The 23804-nt window shown below is 32.0% G+C and overlaps 1 protein-coding gene across 4 annotated transcripts in view; it reads right to left on the bottom strand.

The window, feature by feature from the left end:
- Window positions 1–23804, bottom strand: part of LOC110992101 (cytohesin-1) — a 32841-nt gene that overhangs the window by 3846 nt on the left and 5191 nt on the right. For all 4 annotated transcript variants that reach the window (XM_022257783.2, XM_022257780.2, XM_022257781.2 and 1 more), the window contains 6 exons: window positions 10396–10528; window positions 6499–6697; window positions 5889–6150; window positions 3206–3324; window positions 2201–2312; window positions 548–678 (listed from right to left, as the gene is read on the bottom strand). In XM_022257783.2, the coding sequence (XP_022113475.1) occupies window positions 548–678; window positions 2201–2312; window positions 3206–3324; window positions 5889–6150; window positions 6499–6697; window positions 10396–10528 (956 nt within the window). The remainder of the gene's footprint in view (window positions 1–547; window positions 679–2200; window positions 2313–3205; window positions 3325–5888; window positions 6151–6498; window positions 6698–10395; window positions 10529–23804) is intronic.

Raw genomic sequence — 23804 nt, 5'->3', positions numbered from 1 at the left:
TATAATCATAACATTATTTGTATAGGGGATGGAATATACAGTTATGTAAATAAAAAAACCGTCTAGATTTATATTTACTGCCAGCAATTATGGGCGAAAAACGGGGGAGAGAAATTGACAATAAAATCTTTGTCACTCTTTTAAATCACCAAGATTTAAATTTACAAAATGTTTGCTAGAAACTGCAACTAATAGAACATGCTTTATATCACATCAAGAAGCAGCGAATAATTATATTTATACTTGCTCGTATAGGGAACGAAAACATTCTGACAAAGACAACAAAACCAAAAGGCAGCACCGACTTAAGACATGATGATAAGAAAAAATGTGAAGAAAACAGAAATCTGGACCACGATAAAGGGTTATACACTGTATAGGCCATTGCTTCTTTTGTAAATTTATGTTAGTATATTTAGATTTCTCTACAAGTTATGTATAAAGATGTTTGTTTTGAAGTTCAATCTTGACAACTGTACAGTTCTCTAACATTAAATAAAAACATAAATCGTACGAAATCCATAGCGATATAAACAAGAAAACCAACCTATATACTGTATGTTTTCCCTCTACGACCTTTCCTTCTGAATCAGTCTTGCACGCCTTAATGAGGTCCGCGCCGCCGCTCGCGTACAACTCTAAACAATGCGGCCGTTGACGATCACTTGCTGGACGGACCTAATACAAAAAAATATGCCACTAAAGATAACACATTATTCGTATAAACATAAAATCGAGACTTTTGGCCAGGAGCCGTATAATTAATTATTATATGTATATAACAATCTGTGTTCTATTTATAACATGTATATAACGTTGAGTCAATGTATATAATATAAAAATTACTTTTGTTTAAATTTTACACATTTATAAGTTAGTATTAATAGAATATCCGGTTTTGATTAACGGTTCGTTACATAAATTGTAAGGACACAAAACAATGGCGTGTAACCGATAATGATACGTTATGAATTCGTTGGAAAGCATCGCATAGAAAGTTTACGTACAAATTGTCGGGAACTGATTTGGTATCAACATTAGATTACTATGTTGATTTGCAATGTATGCATGTATCTTATCTCAGTTAATTATACCGGTTATAGAAAAATTTTGTGAAATGAAACTGAAAATTTTTAGATTAACAGGGAGATTAACGTTAATAAAATACTAATACGAGAAAATAATAGGCATTTTCTTTTGCGAACTAGCGAAATGTGGAATCGACTACCAGTGAGGGTCTTCCCTGAGAGATACGACCCTATCCTTGCTTAAAGGCAGGCAAAACACCCAATAAAAATGGGTGTCTATGGGCTGCGATGACTGCCCTTTTTGGACGTCCCGCAGGCTGGTTTGCTTCCTATTATATATAAAAAAGTTTGTAACCTAATAATAAACACTTCAAGATAATGTTGACTAAAATTACAAATAAAATGAGACTTGAGGAATTTTTAAGGATATATATATAAATATACCATAAACCTGATAAATTGATATTCTATACAATCATAAAAATATGATAGTAAAAAATCCTTGTTTTTTATTTGGCACATAATTAACCTACAAAGTGTTAGTGTCTTAATCTCACATATCACGAAAAAAATCTTTGTTCCCAATACTATTATCTCTCTTTATCTTTATCTCTATCGCCGTAAAGATATGTAATAAAATTGCGGACATTAAACGATGCATGTGATAATTCAACAATGTGTTCACCAAATGCGCCAATACGCGTTCTCTGCGTTGTGAGTAATTAAAACTGAGAATAAAAATACTTAAAAGGGCCAAAGATATTATCATATCTTGGATTAAATTGCATTATGAACATGCCTGATGTAACTAGAAAACTTCCAATGTTACATTTTAAAGACCGAAAAACCAATTTAGATGGTATGGTATGTGGACTCTGTTTCCGCACTTAGACGCTCGATAGGTACGTACGTACGTACGTAATAGCACGTAAGACCAATTCAAATGTCACGCATACGAATTCATATACGGTTCTTCAAAAATGTATTTAATAATCCATACATATGCGCAAGAAAATACACTTTTACGAGACTATAATAGATTTATGTATTACGAACTCAAGTTTTACAGGAACCCTTAATTAATATTATTGTTGTAAAAAATCTAAAATTAATTTAATAAATAAACGAGCTTTTGTCTTATAAATCAGTGAATAATTATGACGTTAACTTACAGATATATTTTCTAATGGGATGATTCCTCTAGGCTCCTTATCCGTGGTGTACTCGAAGTAATATAAGCAGTTGTCGTTTAGAATAAACCATCGTCTCTTCCATGATTTATACCTGAAATTGTAAAAAAAAAATCCATTATAATACAAAAAAAATGTTTAGTTTAAATATTAAAAGAGAGACTTAGGGCCTGTTTCACAATGTCCGGATAAGTTCCAAATAAGCTATTTGTTACTTATTGGTAGGATAAATAGTATTTTTGCGTTTCACGACTGTCATACGTCATGGAATTCGAAGTATCTTATTTGGAACTTTTATCTTTCGAATAATTTATGTGTTGCATAGCTATTTGGCACTTTATCCATACATTGTGAAACAGGCCCTTAGGATAAGAAACTGTGACTTGTATGTCTAATAAATTTCTTTTCCAGAGTTCTTACCACTAAATGTAATTCATTAATGTGAAGAGAAGAAAATATAAGGAGTAAATTTAAAGAAGTTTCTAGTCGCTAACATAACAGAATAATAATTTGATACAGCTGATAATAACTGGCATAATACAGAGCCTAAACACTATCTTAATCTCACTTATCTTTGTACTAATATACAATGTTTACGTTACTAGAAAATTTTGTGTTTCTTAAAATTATCTATAGTTTTTTTATTCAAAATTTTATATTTTTGTTATCAATGAAGCTGAGTTATCTTTACTCATTAATATCGAATCATAATTACCGATTTTAATTACTATGTTCGTGATATAGTTAAAATTTTAAGTAATAATTTTCGTGTATGATTTATCTATTTTGACAATCGTAAGGTAAATAGCAGAATTTATTTATTTATGCAGTGTCAAGTGCATCAGTAGGGGCTTAAGAATAGTCTGTGCACATAAAATCCCCTTCATTCCCTTCATACCATAATGCCGTTTTCAAGGGTAAATGCACAATTATCTTCAAACAGTATTCCTAGCTTATTAGGAAATGTGATAATATAATTTCTCTCACCGGCCCCCTTGTTTCCAAAGCCACCCCTCCTTGTCCGGATTGAAGAAGGTATGCATAAGATCATTGCCGTCGTCCTCTGGAATCTTGAATGGCTCCGTCTTTATCGACTCGTATAAGGACTGAAAATAAATGACAGCTGTCTTAAATAACAGTTGTTACTAATAAAATAAATAAATATTTAATAATAAAAAAAATATACCAACTAATTAACGCAAGCCAATTTAAAAATATTTAGAAAACAAAAAAGAGTAGCATAGTATTGCCAGCTTTTCTCTTGCGTTCTACGCCCTTGATTTGAGAACTGGCAGTAAATGTAAAATTAGAAGCATTTAAATACATTAAATTTCTTTTTTGACGTTTTAAGTGTACATTATATTACCAACATGAATTAAAAAAAAATCAAATGTTGCTGACTTTTGACATACTTTTAGACTGCTCTGTGTACAGAAACTCTTATTCGCTTACCGGTAAAAAACTCAAGTTTTATTAAAAAGTATGAGTTTGTAAAATAAACGATGCATTGTATCATGATAAGTAATGTTCGGCGATAGTATAATGTAATAAATAGTTAATCATACCAAGCGCATAAAACAAAAACACATTCCACAATACCACGATATATATTTAATAGATACAAATTGAAATTGATAAATACGACTTACTCAACCGGTCCGTCAAATGCAACTATTATCAGGCATTGCTCAAAGAGGCGATAAGAGGCCATTATATTGACATCAAATATCATTTATTTACTTTATAATGTGCCATTTACGTCAGTGAGCGATTAAGTGAGTGTATACATTAAGTAACAGTTTGCATGTCACAGATAAAGTATCCTTTTATAAATATGGATATGTATTTATAAGGAACCACTTTAAATTAATAAATATAGCCTTTATTGACAATCTTGTAAGTTACATTTTATGTTATTTCTACTTTATATACTACTAACACTTATTAACGAAATTTAGTTAAGGTAAAATATTATCAAATTATTTCCTATTAGACACAAGTTTCTTGATTGTGTGTTGTGTTTTTCGTTATGTGATTGCCCACCGCCGTCTATGGTGAACGTCAAGAGGCCTACTTGTGTGTGTATAATGTATATTTTAATATAATTGTCTTTAAACTAAAGCAATTTTATAATTCTTGCACATAAATAAAGGAGTGTAATAGGATTTATTTAACTTTTTAAGACACGCAACGCATTTATTATGCACGCCTAATGCACGTTAAACGATTTGAAAAAAAAAGTGGTACACATACTTTTGACCTATAGTAACAAGAAAGGGCTTATATCTTTATTTTTACACTGTACACTATTGAACATAGTGTTGGAACACTAGCAAATCTTTTTGATAAACAATCTATGGTGGTTTTCCCTTTTTATAGATCAATAGATTAATTAAAAAAGCCAAATACGTACAAGGTAAAATTACAATATTAAACTTTATCCTTATTTTGTCCTTACAAAATGAGAAAAACCGTTCCACGCGCAAAATGTCATGTGTTTACCGCATATACTCTGGAGATCTCCAATTCGTTTGGAAAATATAAATAATTATGGAAAACATGCATGCTTATGCAAACCGTATTTTAATTTCGTTGGCAATGCAATCGCGAGCACTCTGGCTTGAGGTATCATTTAACATCAGGTCTTAACACTAATCCATAAAGACAGAAGGAGAAAAATAATCTTCCTAATGGGTCTTGTGTGTGTCTGAGAAGAACAGCCAAGCTTAGAAGAAACTTATTCTAAGTATGTATAACTTCCAAGTGTTAAAATCCCATTCAACACCAAGCCTCGACTCTGATTTACACCCGTATACACTAGTTTTTTTCAGTATTTTCAGGGGAATACGAGTAGGAGGCTCATCTGATATTAAGTAATCCTCGCCGCCCATAGAATCTCACATAGAGGGCTGGCTGGGCTGGTCGCAAAATTTTAAGAATTGGTGCGCTTAAAAACTCGAATTGGTTCGGAAATACTTCGGAGGGCAGCAGGTTCTCACAGTGTGGGTGCGTGCTAGAACTGCCTTAAAAACACTCAGGGTGTATATGGAGCGACGAACATCATATTTTCTCCCCTTAAGTAAAAATTTTGCTGATGAAAAGCCATAGATTTTTTAGAACCTACGTATAGTTATAGGGCTGATAAGTTGAAATGTATTTATAATATACTTTATATTGGTGTAGGTAACAACATTGACCCTAATTTGTTTGAAAGTATTCAGAACGAACTAAACATTGTATATTGATGCATTTAAGGTTCTACTGACACATTGTATAAGTTTCTAATGCTAAGAATTTCAAAAAACACTACCTACTAACATTTTTTATTCCGTTTAATCTGACAGGTTGAAAAATGTATGTAATTCTGTTACCACGAAAGTAGGCTAATATTATAAACGAGTTAGAATAATGTCGCCTACATTTGTCATGTACTATTAACATGCAAGGGTGTTTAAACGGTACATAATTTATTTTAAAGTAAATGTTTTAGGACATATAACTTGTAAAATTTTCTATGAAAAGTATGAATGATTTTTTAATATTCTTGGTCATAAACAGTAATCCATATAGTATATATTCATACATATACATACATATATATTTAGTAGTGTTTTAGACGACCAAAAAGGTACCTACAGTTTTCTGTCGTCTAAATCATGATTTTACTCACCAAGAGCAACTCCTGAGGTAAATCACCCCCATTATTGATCCCTCGATTCATGGCAACAAATTGTTCCGGCAAAGGCTTGTCTTTCACGCTCGGGTTATGTAGGGACGTATTCAACATAATAATCGCAAAGCTGAGTACATAACATGTATCTGCGTTCGTGAATATATCGGGGTTCAGCTGACAATACCGCTGTGCAAAACTTTCCATCATACGATCAATCTTCTGCGCTTCGCCAGGAAGACGAAAACTCCATAGGAATTGCCTGAAATTTAAGAGATAGTGTTGATTATTGTAATCTTTACGTTCCCTTAACTACGGTGAACAGACGAATTTACAAATTAATTTATGAAATTTTATCTACTCCTGTTCACCTCCAAATGGTCAAGAAAAAAAAAATAGTAATCCTTGTAGGCAATCCTGATTACAGATATAGACAGTTATGTGCCTTCAAAACTAAAACCTGATTAGGTAGCAAACTCGCAAGAAAAAGTCACTAATCATAGCAAAGAATATAGTAGAATCAAAAACAGCTTATAAAAAAGCCCACACAATCCGGTAAAAACTCAAACAAAACATTACGATCGATTAATATTGATACTAGATAATGTACCTTAACGCTTGAACTAGTATCAAGTCTGTGAAGTCGTGTAGCTCGACGAATGCTCTCAGCACTGCCTCATTGAAATCGGATCGCTCGCCTAGGTAATCGCCTATTGCGGTTTTACTCAGGCCTTCGCCTTTATGTAGAAATTGCGCCACGTCCTCTGGTGTCCTTTGTAGCAATCCATTCTCGTACAAATACTCTATACCTGTAAGTTTCATTACAGTTTCATTAACCTGCCAGCATGAAAAACTCGAGTACGAAATTGCTTGGATGAAGTCGAGTGCAAAATGAGCTCCGCTTGGTTTTTGAGGTTTCTATGTACATATGTACATAATGACGCTGTATTAAATGTAAAGTAAACCAAACATTGTTTGATTATCTTCTGTAACCAAAAGAGATAACAAGTATATAGATAAATATTTTTTGTATCTATTTCTGGCCTACCATAATTACGATAACAGATGTTATTCTTACATTAGGAGATTAAAAATCTACCTACTCTAGCTATTCCACTTTAAAAACATTTGCGTAATTCAGACCGTTCACAAGGCACGGAACATCGTCAAAGCTCAACCACGCCGTCTACGAGTAGGCTTTTTGGCATAATTGAAAAACGAGATAGTCAAAGTTCTCTTTATAACAAGATCTATATCAGTATAAAAATATATTAATTTAAAAGATACGTATTGCTCTTAAATTGGTTTTTCCGCAACTAATTGCTAGCTGTGAAATAAAATATAAATTGGCTCAAAGATAATAAACATTTAGTGCAAAATTTAATTAAAATTTTTGGTCAGTTTTGTGACAATTTTGTTATCATATATGATTTCCCTGTATGGTGTTACATAGTATATCGGAAAACTATATCAATAACTTTTAGTCCGTTGTCGCCACTATCGTCATTCCTTACTGCCTACCCTCTGACGTCACACCCACACCCCTAATAGGCTTTCACATTCCAAGATTTGCTAAAAGTACTCTATAAAATCATTTTTATAGGATCATTCCTTGTTTTTATGCGCACTTGAAAAACGTTATTTTAATCGTAAATTCTTGACGGGTTTTTTGTTACATATAAATAAACTCCCTTACAGCATTACACTTCTATGATTGAGTAATACACTATGTTATGTGGTATGGTGTCAATATAAATAACTATAAGATGTCCAAGTTGTCCAAATATGTACAGATACATATAAGTATTAGGATTTTATATGTAAAAGTGCAGCAAGGGCATTTAATGCCCAATTTGGAGCCAAGAACTAAGCTGAACGTGTTTAAATCTTTACCAACCACTTTTTACAGAAAAAAGATACATATATGACGACACTTGTAAGTGGTAGTGCACTCGTGTTATACTAAGGACATTGTAATTAATTTTTATGCTATCATACAATCTTGGACTATGAATAATTGAAAATTGCAGGATAATAAATTGTCTTAAAAAAAGCTGCTAGCAAAGATAGCATTCGCTAACGAGTAGCGACTGATGATTTCGCATAAATTGAAGCTCCGCAAGCACTGATTTTATTAGCCTTGCAATATTAACTATGACAAATGTGACCATGATTAGAGTTAGTATTACACTGCAATTGCGTAGTAATTTCTGTACACAGACCATTAAAACAATTTATCGGACTATTAAGAATACCAGTAAAATAAATGAGCTGTGAATAGCTGACGTTTTTACTCTGTACCGAGACAAATTATAATGTCGCGTTTGATGTTGATTTTTTGTATCACGATAAAACGTAATTTTACAGCTTCTGTGAGTTTTTCTTTTAAGTATATAAACATATGTCATAGTTACACAACGAATGAGTGCGTTAAAATAACCGCAACCCAGGACCTGAGAAGTTGTGAACTGTTTCTATGTATGTTAAGGGCACAAACTTATTAGATTAAGCCCTAGTAAAACCTGCTTCTCATAAGTCCAAAGATTCTTGATTATTCAGTCTTATGAATAATACACTTTAATCAAGGAATAACCTGTCTGTCGTCGTCAGGTAAACGAAATTACGTCAGAAGCTAGTCCAAAACAAATAAGGGAAAAATATATTTTTAATACACATTGCGGAACTCCAAAACAGGTTATGTAAACTAATTATTTCTGTATCGATTAAAATTACAAGGCAATATATTGTCATTTTCCGTTTTCCTTTGACGTCGAGTGGTTTAGAAACTATGTATTCTCATAAATCATTGTTCATATAGATGAGTGTAAAATGAATAACCGGCGGTCTGTGTCAACAATGCAGTTTCGCAAGACAACCGTGAGAAAATAAGCACCCGTTTCAATTGCTGACACACAATTATTAAATATCATCATTTAAATTCCTCTACAATGCATAGAATTAAAAAAAACTGTATCTGTATTACTGCATTCCTAAACTACTGTTTTAAAGGTGACCACAGAAATTACTGGTTTGAATTAAGAACATGTTAAATAAAAAATGAGGAAGTAACGTAAGTACCTAACAACTCTACAATCGTATTAATACCTAAACCAGCAAACAACTAGAAAAAAGAAGCAAGAGTTATTTATATAAACGCGTATAATGAAAATCCAATTACCGAATCATAATAAAAAGCGTATCTGCTTCTGTCGTCGAGTATCGCAGGTAGGTTATATTTTATATAAAAACTAGACTACCCTACAATACTTGAATGAAGTTAAAAGTTTTTTACAAGATTGGATTATCTTGAAGTGACTTTTAATTTGACATGGTTTGGTCTTTAGAGACCAATACCGCATACATATTTTTATATGATATATAATAAACACAGGAATTAAGTGAAAAATACGAGTAAATATACGCTTGGCTGAATATTTATTTTATTAAATATATTATAGTCAGTCTTATGATATTAATTTGAATTTATTTCATATCTTGGATGTAATTGTCGAAGTTTTCATACGGACTTCTTCAAAAATATTTATGGCATGTCAAGTATAATGTAGGAATCTAATGGTGAAAGAATTTCAGGCGGCTCAGTAGTTTCTAAGCCATTTCAATGCAAACAAACAATGGAATCTCTACTCCTTATTTTTTATTAAATATTTGTGTTGGCGAGTGTTTAGCTGTCATTAATAATATTATCATATTTAGCACTAAGCACACTTTCTAATATAAAATCAATTATGGCCAACTTAATGAAGGAAACCTAACCTGAAACTCGTACCTAGTTATCAGTTTCTAAAACGTGCGGTCGAATAATTTTACATATTACGTAATATTGCGTACAATTGTAACACGTATGTAAATGGAATTTAAATTTTGATATTTAATATTCATAATTTTATGTAATAGTCCTTATTTATACAAGTGAACTGAATATACTGTTACGTTTAATTTTATATCTATTGTAAGGCGGTAGGTGTGTTCGATATTATATTTTTGAACTAATACATTTAGGATCAGTTTCACAATATCCGGATAAGTTCCAAATAAGCTATTTATTACTTATTAGTAGGATAAACTAGTGTTTGTTGCGTTTCACGACTATCAGATAGCGCTATTCGTCATGGATCGCGAAGTTTCTTATTCGGACCTTTTATCTTCCAAATAATTTGTGTTGCATAGCTACATATTATATGTATGTAGCAGTAATAAGTATGGATATAGTACCACTATATCCATACATTGTGAAACAATCCCTTAGTAATCTATCTTTCATTTAAACTTCAGATAAACAAGGCCGAATATGTGTTAATACTAGCCCCAAGTAATGTTATTTTCACGAGATACTTTAGATTAAAAGTATGTTTTTATATTAATATCATCGAAATTAAAAATAATAAATACTTCTTTGTTCTATTACATGTTTATAAAACTTGTCAAGACATTGTCTAACAATGCGAGTACTCTGACATCAATGTAGTTTTAAATCAGTTATATTCACCTTTCTTTGGATCCATATTAAATTTCTTTCTGCCTATGCTCATCTGTTTGGCCTTACTGTTCTGCTTGCACTCCTCCTGCCCATCGAGGGCCTCCAGCTCGGCCACCACTTCACCCAGTTCATCTTTGAGTTGCTGGAAAGAAAGAAACGGACGTCAATAAAAAACAAATTTGTATACATTTTCACCATCGGTGAATCTGTCCTTTACATTTATTAGTAGAACGAATCTTTTACGGCTAACATTAACTCATATAAAAAGATAAAAAGTTTGTTAAGCACATCTAGAACAGAGGTACCATTTATTCTTGTAATAAAAAATAGGACGAGTTTTTCAACTGCACGTCAGTGCACACAATGGTTAAAGCTACAAAGAAAATATCGTATTCAGTAGCCTGAACAAAAGTAAGCCCAGATGAAAATAATTACGAACGCCAGTGCCATTTATCGCAAGCTGCTTGAATTATTCAAAATCACATCCCTTAGGATAACATTAGCTGAAAGCCTGTGCCGTCTACCTCTGTGTTAAATACTTTAAACACATGTTTACAATGTTTAAAAATTCTTCGATCGTTATATAAAGCTTATCTATTGACAGATATAATAGTGGTCGTTTAAATCTAAATTAACAGGCTGTTATATATATATATACTAGGTATGTTCTTTACTTCAAGAACTTAATATAATTAATGCTACAATTTATATTTCTTGTTTTAAATGTAGGATACCATAAGCACCACTATGAATGCATGTGCAAGTAAATAAAGTTATGAATTATCGCAGCAAGACAATGACGAAACAGTTCTCAACTAAAGACTAAGTTCTCTTCATAAGCACATACTGAAGACGTTCTGTAAGCGAATCTACAGAGTTATATGAGCTTAACCACCACTTTCCACACCAACGTAGCATTAAGATAAATATGTATAATATACCATTAAACATGTAATTGATATTTTCATTATGCAAACCACACAAGTTTATGTTCAATATTAATTTTCCAAAAGAAAATATGTGTCAATATTTTATAACAAGTTCAAATAAATTTAAAGAAATTAAACCGTGTTAATAGCAGTATGTAATAAACATCGTCAAACCCTCGCAAGATTTTTTAAGGAGATATATGGCTCGTTAGCTTTATACTATCTAATATATGCTGTATGCTTTATTTAAAGGCGCAGGGCTCAGTGTCTCGAATCTCGCCGCGATACGGTCTGACGGCGTTCCAACATAATTTGCGGTCGGCAACCTATTCCCCTGGGGGATGCGCTACTGGTCTTCCGTGTCTAGACGATGAAATAACAATACTATATTTTATACTACGAGAGACAGTTTCTTTAAATGCCACGGAAAGGACTTATAACTTCTAGATAACTTCGTTGATATTTTTATTTTTAAGCAATACATACAAAGTTTTAAACTTCAGATTGGCCGTTTAGACACGACAAGTGTTTTATAATATGTTAGTATTTTCTTACTTCTTGCGAGCAATAAAATTAATAATATTAATTTTATTGCTCGCAAGAAGCGATTTTGTGCGCGACACTATATATCATCCATTTATCTAACATCGATACCCTACTTAACTAAACACGATATGAGAGCTAAGGGCCTACAAGACGTTTATCAAGACTGTCTAGACAGGTTTTTTCTAGTATTCATTTTCTCTTTAAACTTGATATCTTTCTCTATATGTACTGAAAATAGAAAGGTACAAGGAAAAACATTTTACATGTGTAACTTGGGCCTAAGATTACTTTCGCAATGTAACCCTAAAATCTTTAATATGCCAGTAGAATATTTTTTTATATAGTCTAAGTGGGTGATAATCTGCCACCCGATCCGAAGGACATGGTTCTAAGTTGGCTGTCGAAGTAAACACCTACGAGCAACGAGCAAAGTAGTAAGATCGGTACAGTACCAACTATCTTTTGAAACATTATAATTGAATTAGTTATAGCAGAAAAAGGTAAAACGAAATAACAAAAAAATACTATCTTTCCTTATTCATAAAGCCATTTAATAAAAAATGTTGCATCTCAAAGCTTTCATATCTATATCAAAGCGCAAAAAGTGGTTAAAATAGAACCTTTCACCGATAAAAGTGAACGCACGCGTTAAATTCGACGCTAAATATGGAATAAGTCACAATGTGTACAGTTTAATTTGTGATTTTTTTTTAATATTTCATATAAACCAGAATAAGTAGAATCTATATTAAACACGCTAGGCTTGTTTTAATGTATTATTATTTGTTGTAATTTGAATTTTATTCTAGTTTTAATATACATATATAAGTAATTACGTCAATTCCGCCATAATTTTAATTAAAAGGCAATAGCCAACACACCAAAACTTTATTTACATGTTGAATTAACCTATATTACGTGTAACCAAATGTTAATAAAAAAACTTTGAATACTATTAAAATGAATTTCCTCGTAGTAAACAATAAGCATTACACTACCGTGTCTAGACATATGAAACAATAATGTCTGAATCACTGTTCAATCAAGTTGAGTCACTTTTATTTTAAGCAAATGGATATTTAGGCATTAATAAAATGCTAAGATGTTTACATTAAGAGTAAATAGCGGAATATTTATAGAGCCATAGGCGTGAATCGTGCCCGTAAACTGGAGTGCAGCGATTACAAATAATCCTCGTGAAAGAGGAACTTTAATGGCGTCATCGTATCAAATCGAGGGCCGAAGGCATCGTTATCAGTATGAACCCTTGTTAGAGTTTTGCGGTTCTGAAACGTTATTGACAACAGAGTTCCTTTTAGTTAAGGATTAAGGAAAATCTATATAAGCCTCGAATAAGACGAGTCCTGTCGTAAATATGAAATTTGCCGAATTATATTGAAAATGTTTCTTAATATTCAGTTGCTATTTTATTACAGGTAATATCAATCCCAATACATTCTTTATAATAAATGAAAGTGAATAAGTCAAATATTGTACAATAACTTTTATTGCCATAACAAAATACGCGATTGTTTCTGTCCGTTTCTGTATTGAATAATAATTGTTGGTCACACTTTCACCAATTCGTTTCAAATATAATTTGATGATTATCATTTAGATTACGGCGTACATTTTTTTATAGTATTTCAATATTATTTTATGGTCTTTTAACCGAAACATAAAAAGTTATAAACTTTATTTTTATTGTTACGTGGCCCTTATAAATATTTAATTATTTATTATCTGCGAATTTATAACTCTTGAAAACTTACACCTTTTTAACGAGAAGGCTGTATCATACATTAGGCGTAGGTCGAAATATAAGCCAAAATGTATTTGTAAACTATTTCAGGTTTATAGAAACTTCCGGCGTCCTTTCTAAGAATACACGTGACATTATGAACTGTATGAAGATATTGAAATCGATAAACCCGTCCATACAGGGCCTCATAAGTTCAATTGAACAATTGAGAGTGTTATTTTCAATTCGACTCCATTATTACAACAAATCACAGGGCACCATCGTGAACTATTAGTAGTAATCGTTCGTAATAATCAGTTGACTGGACTATGGTATAATATCATACATAATTTTCTATAATATATGAATATATTTACGTTAAGATAGAATACACTAAAAATTATTTAATAACAATATTTATTTTGCATTGGAATAAAAAAACATATATTTTCATTATACACAAGATATATAAATTCGCTGCCAATACATTCCATACTACAATTCACACCTCGACCAGCCAGATCGGTAGCTATGCATGTTTGAAGTTGTTTAAAAAGATATCTCTTTAACATCGTAGCAAATACTAAGATCCGTCACCTGATCGCAACTTCCATGACGCTAACACCGTCCATAAATCTATATTAAAGTGAACACGACCAATCATGCAATCAAAATGCAAATGGTTGTATGCAATTTTGTATTATTTAGTTACTATCAGTTCACAATGCCTTGTTAAAGTTAACAATTTAAAGATAGGTATTCCAATCTACGGGTCGCGACCCCAGCGTTATTAGACACTACTTGTGGACGTGGCAAAAATTTTAGGTCCACCAGACCATTGATTCCATTTAAAAAAGTCAGTTAATTTGTTATATCTTATTGCAGCGATAGCATATACCTAATGGGAAAAGAAAAAAAAAATATATACATCTCTTTTTATCTTTTATTTATTTTATTTTGTGTGCTTATAAATAAATAAATATGTGTGTGTGTTTTTGTTTGTAATAAATAATATGTCTATGTCTATAAATTCTGTCAAAATGGGACCATGTGTTAAAAATATTTTAACGTAAAAAATACTGCATACTTGTTCAAAGTATGAACACACTTGAAGTTCATACTTTTCATAGTCGATTTTATAAAATAACACCAATATAATCTTCTATGTAAGTTCTTTAAGCACTTGACCCGACTTAAGATTATTTCATTAGATAAGATGAAACTTCAAAGCATAGTGCTAGTTTCTGATGTCTCTAAAAAATCATTATATAAAAAACCAGCGGTACTACAACTTTTTCGGTCTGGGCTTTAGATTTCTGTTAATTCGTGATCACTAGTTTTTTCGAACGGGCAAGTATATAGGTATATCGAGTTACTGTACTGGACACGCCGTCTACTTTTTAAGGGTCTACCGTCGAAGGCATGCCCGGTTCCCACACGATGTTTTCCCTTGCCGTACGAGCGTATTTTAAATGGGCACATAGACCAAAAGTCCATTGGTGCACAGCCGGGGTTCGAACTAGGAATGAGAGTCATATTAGGCCAATTCTGCTCTTTACTATGAAAACTTGGTGATTTAATTAATAAAATCAGTAACTCAGTATCTAGATATACCAACTACCTAACGGGTTTACGTACCATCAAATAATGATTACACTCGAAAACAACAAAGCGTAAATATCGCACAGACGTAACTATAAGGATTCCAATAAGACGAGTGTAAAACGATCGTGTTCGCGAATCCTTTGAAGACTTTCACCAATTAATTCACTTTCCCTAAGTAGAGTTTCTCAAACACGTCAAAATGTGTTTTGGTTTTTAATTTACGGGTCTTGAAACTGCCTGACATGCCTGATGGACGGTGAATGAATGATGCCTTTTTATATTTCTTCTGATATTTTCTGTTTTTACAGTATGCACAACCTAAAACTAGAATTTATAAATAAATAAATAAAATAAAATCATTTATTTCAGACCAATTAATAAGTCCATATGTTGTTAGTATAGTAAAACTTATAACTATGTTAGTAAAATTATTAAAAATATTTAAATATTTAATTCATTAGTCGACGTTGATTTGAGACACCCGGTACATGGGCATGTGTATGAACCCAGTGTCTCAAAGCAGCACATTCGGGCTTATTTGCTATAACCATCATAATTTATGAAATACAAGTTAACTTAAAATTAAATCAGGCAACATAAAACTATATAACATCTAGGATGTTAAATTCACGTTCAGTGGGAGATTTAAAATAAAAATTAAGTTTTTAAATATTTATGTGACAGAGATGAAATTGTTAATTTTGTTACTTGGCTAATCTAAGATAAGTGATAGCTATAGATAGAAGTGATAACGTTACAAAGAACAACGATATTAAACAAAGGTATTAATATCACGTATATCAACAAAGCGTAGGGAACTAGGTACGTTGTTTTGCATTCAGAAACGTAAGGCGGATGTTTTGTATATTCTCATAGGTATCGTCCACGTATTTTCCTGTTTAAACAACAGCTCTTTGAAAAGGATTAAAAAAGGCATTATTTGAATTATTAAAACATCAACTAGGTTTATATTCATATTTGAAATTGTGAGATTAATGTTTTAAAATTTTTTTTAACAATTTTTTTCCAAAGCATCTGTCTTATATGTATTTGTAATTAATGTTTTTACCATGCGCTTTGCCCAAATCGTTCACACGTTGTGCTAATGGTACATATATAATATCAAGTATTATATATGTACCATTCGAGACAAATTTATGACGTTAATTTTGTCGGCAAGAAATTGTTACGATTCTTCATTTGGTTGACTAAACAAATGTTTGGTACATGAATGAATTGTATCCGTTATCCGTGTTGTACTTACAAAATTGTCCTCCTAAAGTAGCCATTTTGTTACTTGATGCTAAATTAATATTGATATTGGCAATTGCAGAAGTTGTTACAGCGTAATTGGATCCGAAACAATAAATAAAAACATTGAAAAAATACTAGTTGTAAAAATTATTTTTCTTTTCTTATTACAAAAACATCAAACCACAAACCCGAATGAAACAGGAAATAATGATTTGAACCGAATATATTATATAATAGCACTGTTATTAAAGAGCGGTTAGCGACATCGCCTAATGGCCGATGTAAGCCAATCCATAAATAACATTAGCTACCTACTTTACGGCGGTCCGTTTTTAGTTTCACCCCATGTAGATATAGATAAAAAATAAAATGTTACTAGTAATGAGCCCAGTATAACCAAATAAGCTGTCAAATGAAAACATGTGAATGGCACATTACAATCTAATTAATTTAATAGAAATGATTGAATATAAAATTTTAAACAATTGATGTATTGTACTATTATTTGAATCTTCACTGAAAACAGTTTCTCATTGACATCAAAGAGAAAATACGTTTTTAATAGTTCTTCGAATTTTCCGCACAGACACAGGGACGACGGTCATTAATATTAAAGCAAATAATTTATTTAGGCAATCCTCCAAAGATTATTTATAGAGTTTCTGCATATATGTAAAAATTACCTTTATACAAATGCAAGATTCATTGGGAACTCATGTACTCTTGAAGCTACATAAACTCGGATTTAAAAATTCACCACTGGTTTATTATTATACAGTATTAGTATAGGTTAAAAATTGGAAGAGTTCTTTCAAATGTCCTAGTGATATTTGTGTTTGGTCGGCCGCGTTTGCCAACACTAATAATAACGAGTCACCATTTTAGGTTGAACTATGAACTTTTTGAAAGTTACAGTGACCGCAATTGAATGATTCCTATACTATTAAATGTAGTTTTCTAAACCTATTGTTCAAGGTGTAGTAACATGGAGATACTGATACAATTGCATATTTCGGATGTGAATTCATCATTTATTACATATCTCAATCTGGGCCAAGAACAATTGCATTCACGCAAGTTTCATAGTGAAAGGTGTATGAGGAGCGTGCTTAACAGCCATTGTCATATTAGACACGATTTATTTCTAATCATATATTTCCTACAATCATTGTAACAAATTAGTCAATTTCATATAAAAAAATATTTTAAGTTTCTATACTTCTTGCAAACAAAAAGTATTGACGACAAAATGATTACGCAATTCGCGAGGAATGTACGTAGACGACATCATCGCATGACAGGTAGATATAACCTTCAAAGTCCAAGAAAAACAACTTGCAAATGTTGTAATACTGTTTACTTCCTTTAATATTAGGTATTTTCAAATGTATATTCGATATTAATTTAAAGCGCATAATAAATAGGAATGATATGGATATAACTATCAATACACACACGATTCCGATTATATACTCCGGTAATTCTGGTCACCTTAGAGTTCGAGTCCTGGTCCGTTTAACTACAATAGCAGAGTAATTAATATAGGATTCAGGATCTCTATTTAATACATAATGCATGATAGTTACCAGAAAAGTAGATTAATTAAAATAAAAAACAGCAAATGCACACATTAAATCTCTTTTGTTTCTTTTATAACTGTTCGCATTTCCTGTGAGTTAAAATATGATTCATCGTCGTTTGGCTTTGTGAAAAACTTAAATATATTGCACCTCGCATGTGCTTCACGTGAAAGTACATTTTGCCGATGGTATAATTTTATGCATTAGTCAACAGATATGTATAAAATACTATAGGTTATCCTTATCACGTCCCTTATCTTTATATCCACCATAATATCAGTAAGCACATGAGACACCATTATGATAAACGAGTTAGTTTAGCATAGACAAAACAAAATATTAGTCATCGACTATTAGGTGCTGAAAACATTGTAAAATAGAGTCATTATTTCTTGGAATTATGGAATATTTTTCGCGTAAACTACATATGAATTCCTCTACTTATAGTTCAAATGAAATTTCAAACTTTTAACAAGCTCGGCATGCAACACGACAAATGAACCATATATAGATGACAGAATATTGCTTTGAAAGTATATCGAAGATACAATTCGTTAAAAGTGTTTCCAATCAAACAAGAAAAACTTTTTGTATAGTATATAGTATAAAAAGTGATTATATTTTTATTAGAACATGGGTTTCTTATTATACAATTATATTAAGCTTATATTTTTTGAAAAGAGTCATTAAGAAAGTTAAGGCTACATAAATATTGTATTAAGTAATGCTTTTAGATCATGAATTTTCGATGCAAAATACGTTTAAAGTTTAAAGTACTACCGACGTATATTTTAACAATAGGAGCATGCATACAAATTTAGTCACCAGGTATTATCAAATGGAAAATAACACCAATAAAAGTCAATAGATATGCAAATTGTTGTCAGTACAATGGACCATGCAAATAAGAGGTTCGTAGAATGAGTGCAAGGGAAATAAAGAAATGCACATTTCAATGATACTTAAGGTTGGCTTAAAAAGAGAGAACAAACAATACGTTCATGTTTCCGGTACACGGCCACTGAGCAAGCTCTCATACGCACTTGAAGTCTAGGTGTAAATGAACACTGCTTGTCTAACTGGCCGAGGGCCAATGGAAAGAATTGTAAAGTTACATATATATTTAATTAAAATTTATTTTTGCTTCGGAATACCCGACATATTTTACTATAATTTAAAACCATTGTACTTCTTACGCAATAGCGATCAAGATCGTTACAAAGTGGGATGTGAAAAATTGCATCGCAATAAAAATGTAATTTACCGCTTAGTTTCAAAATAAATGTTGGAAATTGGATAAACGCTTTAACGCTCCATAGATAACAATTGTTTTGTGCTTACAGTCCCATTTGTAAGGGCTAAACAGACAGAATAAAAGCAAAAGTATTCGCGGAGGGAGCTAATGAGACGGCTCGTATAGAAGCAGTGGGGCGATAAACACATGCAAGGACTTCGGCCAACGCCCGCACAAATTCAAACAACGTCAATGACATTCAAGCAAAATGGAATTCGATATGGCAATATTTTATTTGCAACGCGATTTGAGATTTCCTTTAAAATAATATTTAAGGCCCAATCATTCGGCCATAGTTTATTTAAATTAAAACTTTATTGTCACTACACCTTATTTATATTGTCATTCTCTTATATAATCAAAGGTAAAGGTTTTCTTTATAAATGAATATTAGGTGCCAGACACAAGAGGAATGTGCAATATGAGAATACCTATGCATAATGCGTGTCCGATAATGGCAGTGAGGTCGCCTGCGTCTGTCAAATTAACCCAGAATGACTCATCGACATTTCTTAAATATTTGAATTTCTATGAATTAAGATAGTAAACAGGTTTTTATGTGGCAAGCAAAATTTTAATTCGTTTTCTTATTATCCATTATCTACGTTGCGCTAGGTATAAGGTTCTTAATTAACAGCTATAAATGCACATCAATTAATTATAAAAGTGATTGGACCATCACTTCTTATCATACCGGAAGTTGTACATAAAGGACGTAGACTTAATTTTATATTATATTTTTGATAAAATTAACGAACTACACTAGACGACATTGTTTTAACCCAACTATTAAATAAATGAGGCCAATTAGGGCAGGTGTAAGCTGCATGTACTATTTCTATTAGTCATTAAATTCCGGTACGCCAGGTGAATTGTACGAAATGGTTTTAATAAATATATATTTAATACAGCTGTATTTTATTTTTAATAAAACCCCATAAATATAATTAATGATATGTAGTAAGCGCTATACTTAGATTTTGAATGAGTTAAAAGCAATGATAAACCCCAAGAGCACATACCCTGTTTATCATCACGGAATTTTTCAAGTGGGACATAGAAACCACTCTATTGACCGTGACCATGTGTACATTCTAAATGTAAAGTGAATATTTTATATGAAAAGTGTCGTTGATAATTGACGTCACATTCTGTATGATATATTGTTTAATAAGGGTAATAAAGCGGCTGTAATGACCGCATTTAAACATGAGTATCAGAGATGTAAGTACAGAGATACATTGAAGCGCGGCGCCTAAAATAATTACAACATAGTGTGATAAAGTTCAATGCCGTAGAACGCGGAAGTATATGACTACTACATCTCATTAATTCTCAATTATAGTGAAACATATAACTCCTGATGCTTTTAGTCTCAGAACGTCTAGGCGTAAAAATAATGAAAATATATTGATATAACAGAATAAAAGAATTTGTTTTTTCACCTCATAATAAAAGTTTGCCCTGTAAACAACTATAAATAAGTTGTTTTCACTAACTACTTCACCAAAATTTGAGAAATCGAGGTTTAATCATAACACATTTTTACTACTCTACTTTGATCTGTAAAACTCTTTATTTTTACAAATTATCATACATTATTTTATGATCAGGACACAAATTTTTATATTGTTATTTATTCCATATCTTTTGTACTATTTATTCCTATATGCATTTATTTCACGAGGTTATTTAGCATGTAAACATGTTTTTTCCATATATCAATACATCCCATGAAAAAGTCAAGTAGACTTCAAGTGTGAGATTTAAAACAGACCCAAATATAGGGTAACCACTAGTCTCTTCAAAGCTGTTGACTTTGAGACCGTGTTTACTTTGTCTAAAAATAACTTGAACTTAGTTTATAACGACAAAGGACATGCGGGTAACATTAAACAGGAGTTACTTTGAAGGAAAATAAACGAAGCTACGTTTCCCGACACATGTTTGTGAAAACAAACAAAGCTACTTTATAAAACACAACTTATATTAATTATATCTTTACGGGTAGCAGATTTTTAAATGTTGCAAGATGCGCAAGTGGAAACTCTTAGAAACGCCAACGTAAAGGCAACTACAATGACTTTCAGATACTTAAGTTTGTTAGCAACCTCGGTCGTAGTACCCCTAGACCATCGAATTTTTCTAGATCAGCTTATTAATCTTGTAAGCCGAGGTCGTATTCGGGTACCAAGCCGAGGACACTATTATAATCGCTTCTCTACAACTTCATATATGGAATATACAATAAAAAATGATTTTGCAATAAGTAAGTTTACTCTATAAACAGATAAGTGTGTTTGAGGTTAAGTTTCGAAATAACGTTTTATTTTGCACCGTTCTTGAAGAACAATAAAATTTGCAAATAATTGTCGCGATATCTAACTGTAAAAGGCGGTTATTATAACGCAATGCATGTTAAACCTGTCCAGCAAGTCGTCGATCGTGCTTAGTTCTTACTCACCTTCCCTCCGCTCCCCTGGCAAGGTCAACTCCCTTTGACAAAAACTATTCCTGGAACGGCGCACAACAATGCCAACAAAAACAAAAAAGCATACAATTACGTCTAGATTTATTCAAGAAACAACATCTACCATTGAAACCAACTCATTTAATCAATAAGGAAATACATTCTACGTTTAAACTTGTTAGAAAACTGACAAACATCGTACTGCAAAAGTTTTTGGCACGATGCCGAATTGGAGGAAAATAGAGATTTTGAATTGCATCGCAATTTTTGACATTTTATTTAAAGTGGATCTTCTGTCATGTGTTTGATTATAGCAGAGTGTATTTACTACAAGTTAAATTTGTAAAAAACATTACGAATTTAAAATCTAGTCACTGCTGTACTCTACATATATACACAAATCACACGTTATTAGAGCCGTCGAATAAGTCTAATTTGCATTTTTATGATAATTATGTCCCAAGTCTTTCAACTGACACACTTCAGTGCACATACTAAATGGCCCTCAAGGACAATCGTTATAGACTAATTAAAAAAACTAATAACTTTCGTTAGAGAATCTTTCCTTTGCCAAACGCAATGCGGATACTGAATCAAGGCCACCGGAGTCTGGGTGATTGCAGCTATTAAATAAAAGGTATGTGGAAAATGCAAGTGTGAAATGGCACGAAATCATTATCGTCAATTAGCTTTTTAAAATGCGAAAATTAATCTAAACTGTATTAGAGTGGTATTTAAGGGCATATTTATCGATTTATTATTCTTTGACTAAAATCAAAGCACTGTTAAGTATGCTTTTAAGCGATTTATTTTAGTTTAACACTGAGATCGTAATAATCAGACGTCCATAAATTTCTAAAATAAAAGACCAATTAATACGAGAACTGGGCATAATAGTTTTTAAACTAAACTTAAAAAATGTTTAAATAGCTATAGTAATGTATAACCAACTAGATGGTGTGTTTGTTAAAATGAATACTAACATGCACCTCGACTCTAACAACTAAGTCACGAATGTTCTTATTGACAAAAAGAGGCGAAGGCGAATTTAAAACTGTTGCTAAGAATAGGACAATTCTACATAACCTTTCTCGACACGTTTTGAGAATAATAATTTAAATAAGTGAGAAGAATGCTATGTAGGCGAGTTGGTCGGTGAATAATAAAATCAGGGACAATAACAGTAGGGATAAATTTTACGGTTAGGATTACCTGCTGTCGAAGCCGAAAATGTTCGCACTTGAGAGTTCTTAAACTAATGGACACTAGAGAGTAAATTATTTAATGTTTACTCCAAGCGAATTAAGTGCGTCATTTGAACATGCATGGATACTGTCAACATATCTTAATATATATATTTCTTGTGTGCGTGTGTATGTGACTGAACTCCTCCTAAACGACTGGACCGATTTAGACGAAATTTTTTGTGTGTGTTCAAGGGGATCTGGGAATGGTTTAGATTCACAATTTTGTCCGCTGGACAATGTTTTTTTAATTAATTTTCAATTTATTAGTTGTTGTTGATTTTGGAATGTTTTACATTGGATCCGACAGACGGCGCTACCATCGCAGTGTCAAATTTTAAATAATATTCGAATTTTAATTTTAGTCTGTCCCGAAATTTAAAAAAAGTTTTGTTATCATTGTGTTATATCGTGTGTGACCATGTGCTGGATCGTTAGATATTGTCATAACATTTGAATAATAATTTTCATCAAAATGGCTTATTAAAAATTGAAATTTTGAAATTAAAGACGTGTAGACAGGACAACGTCTGTCGGATCCGCTAGTGTCTTATATAAAGCACTTCACGAAGGCTGGACAGTTGTGAAGTCTGCAAGTGAAAGGGCGTTCATCGTTGTAACGATGTACAACAAACGTCGGACGTGGTAAGACAGTAAGTGGGAACAAAAAATATGGGATAACTAATGTGCAGCGTACCGTAAGAAAAAAATGGACAGAGGAAAAATAACGACTACGTTTCATTGGGCTCCAAGTT

This window comes from Pieris rapae, chromosome 8 (assembly GCF_905147795.1).
Source record: "Pieris rapae chromosome 8, ilPieRapa1.1, whole genome shotgun sequence".
NCBI lineage: Eukaryota > Metazoa > Arthropoda > Insecta > Lepidoptera > Pieridae > Pieris > Pieris rapae.
This window is presented reverse-complemented; position numbering and strand designations above follow the sequence as displayed.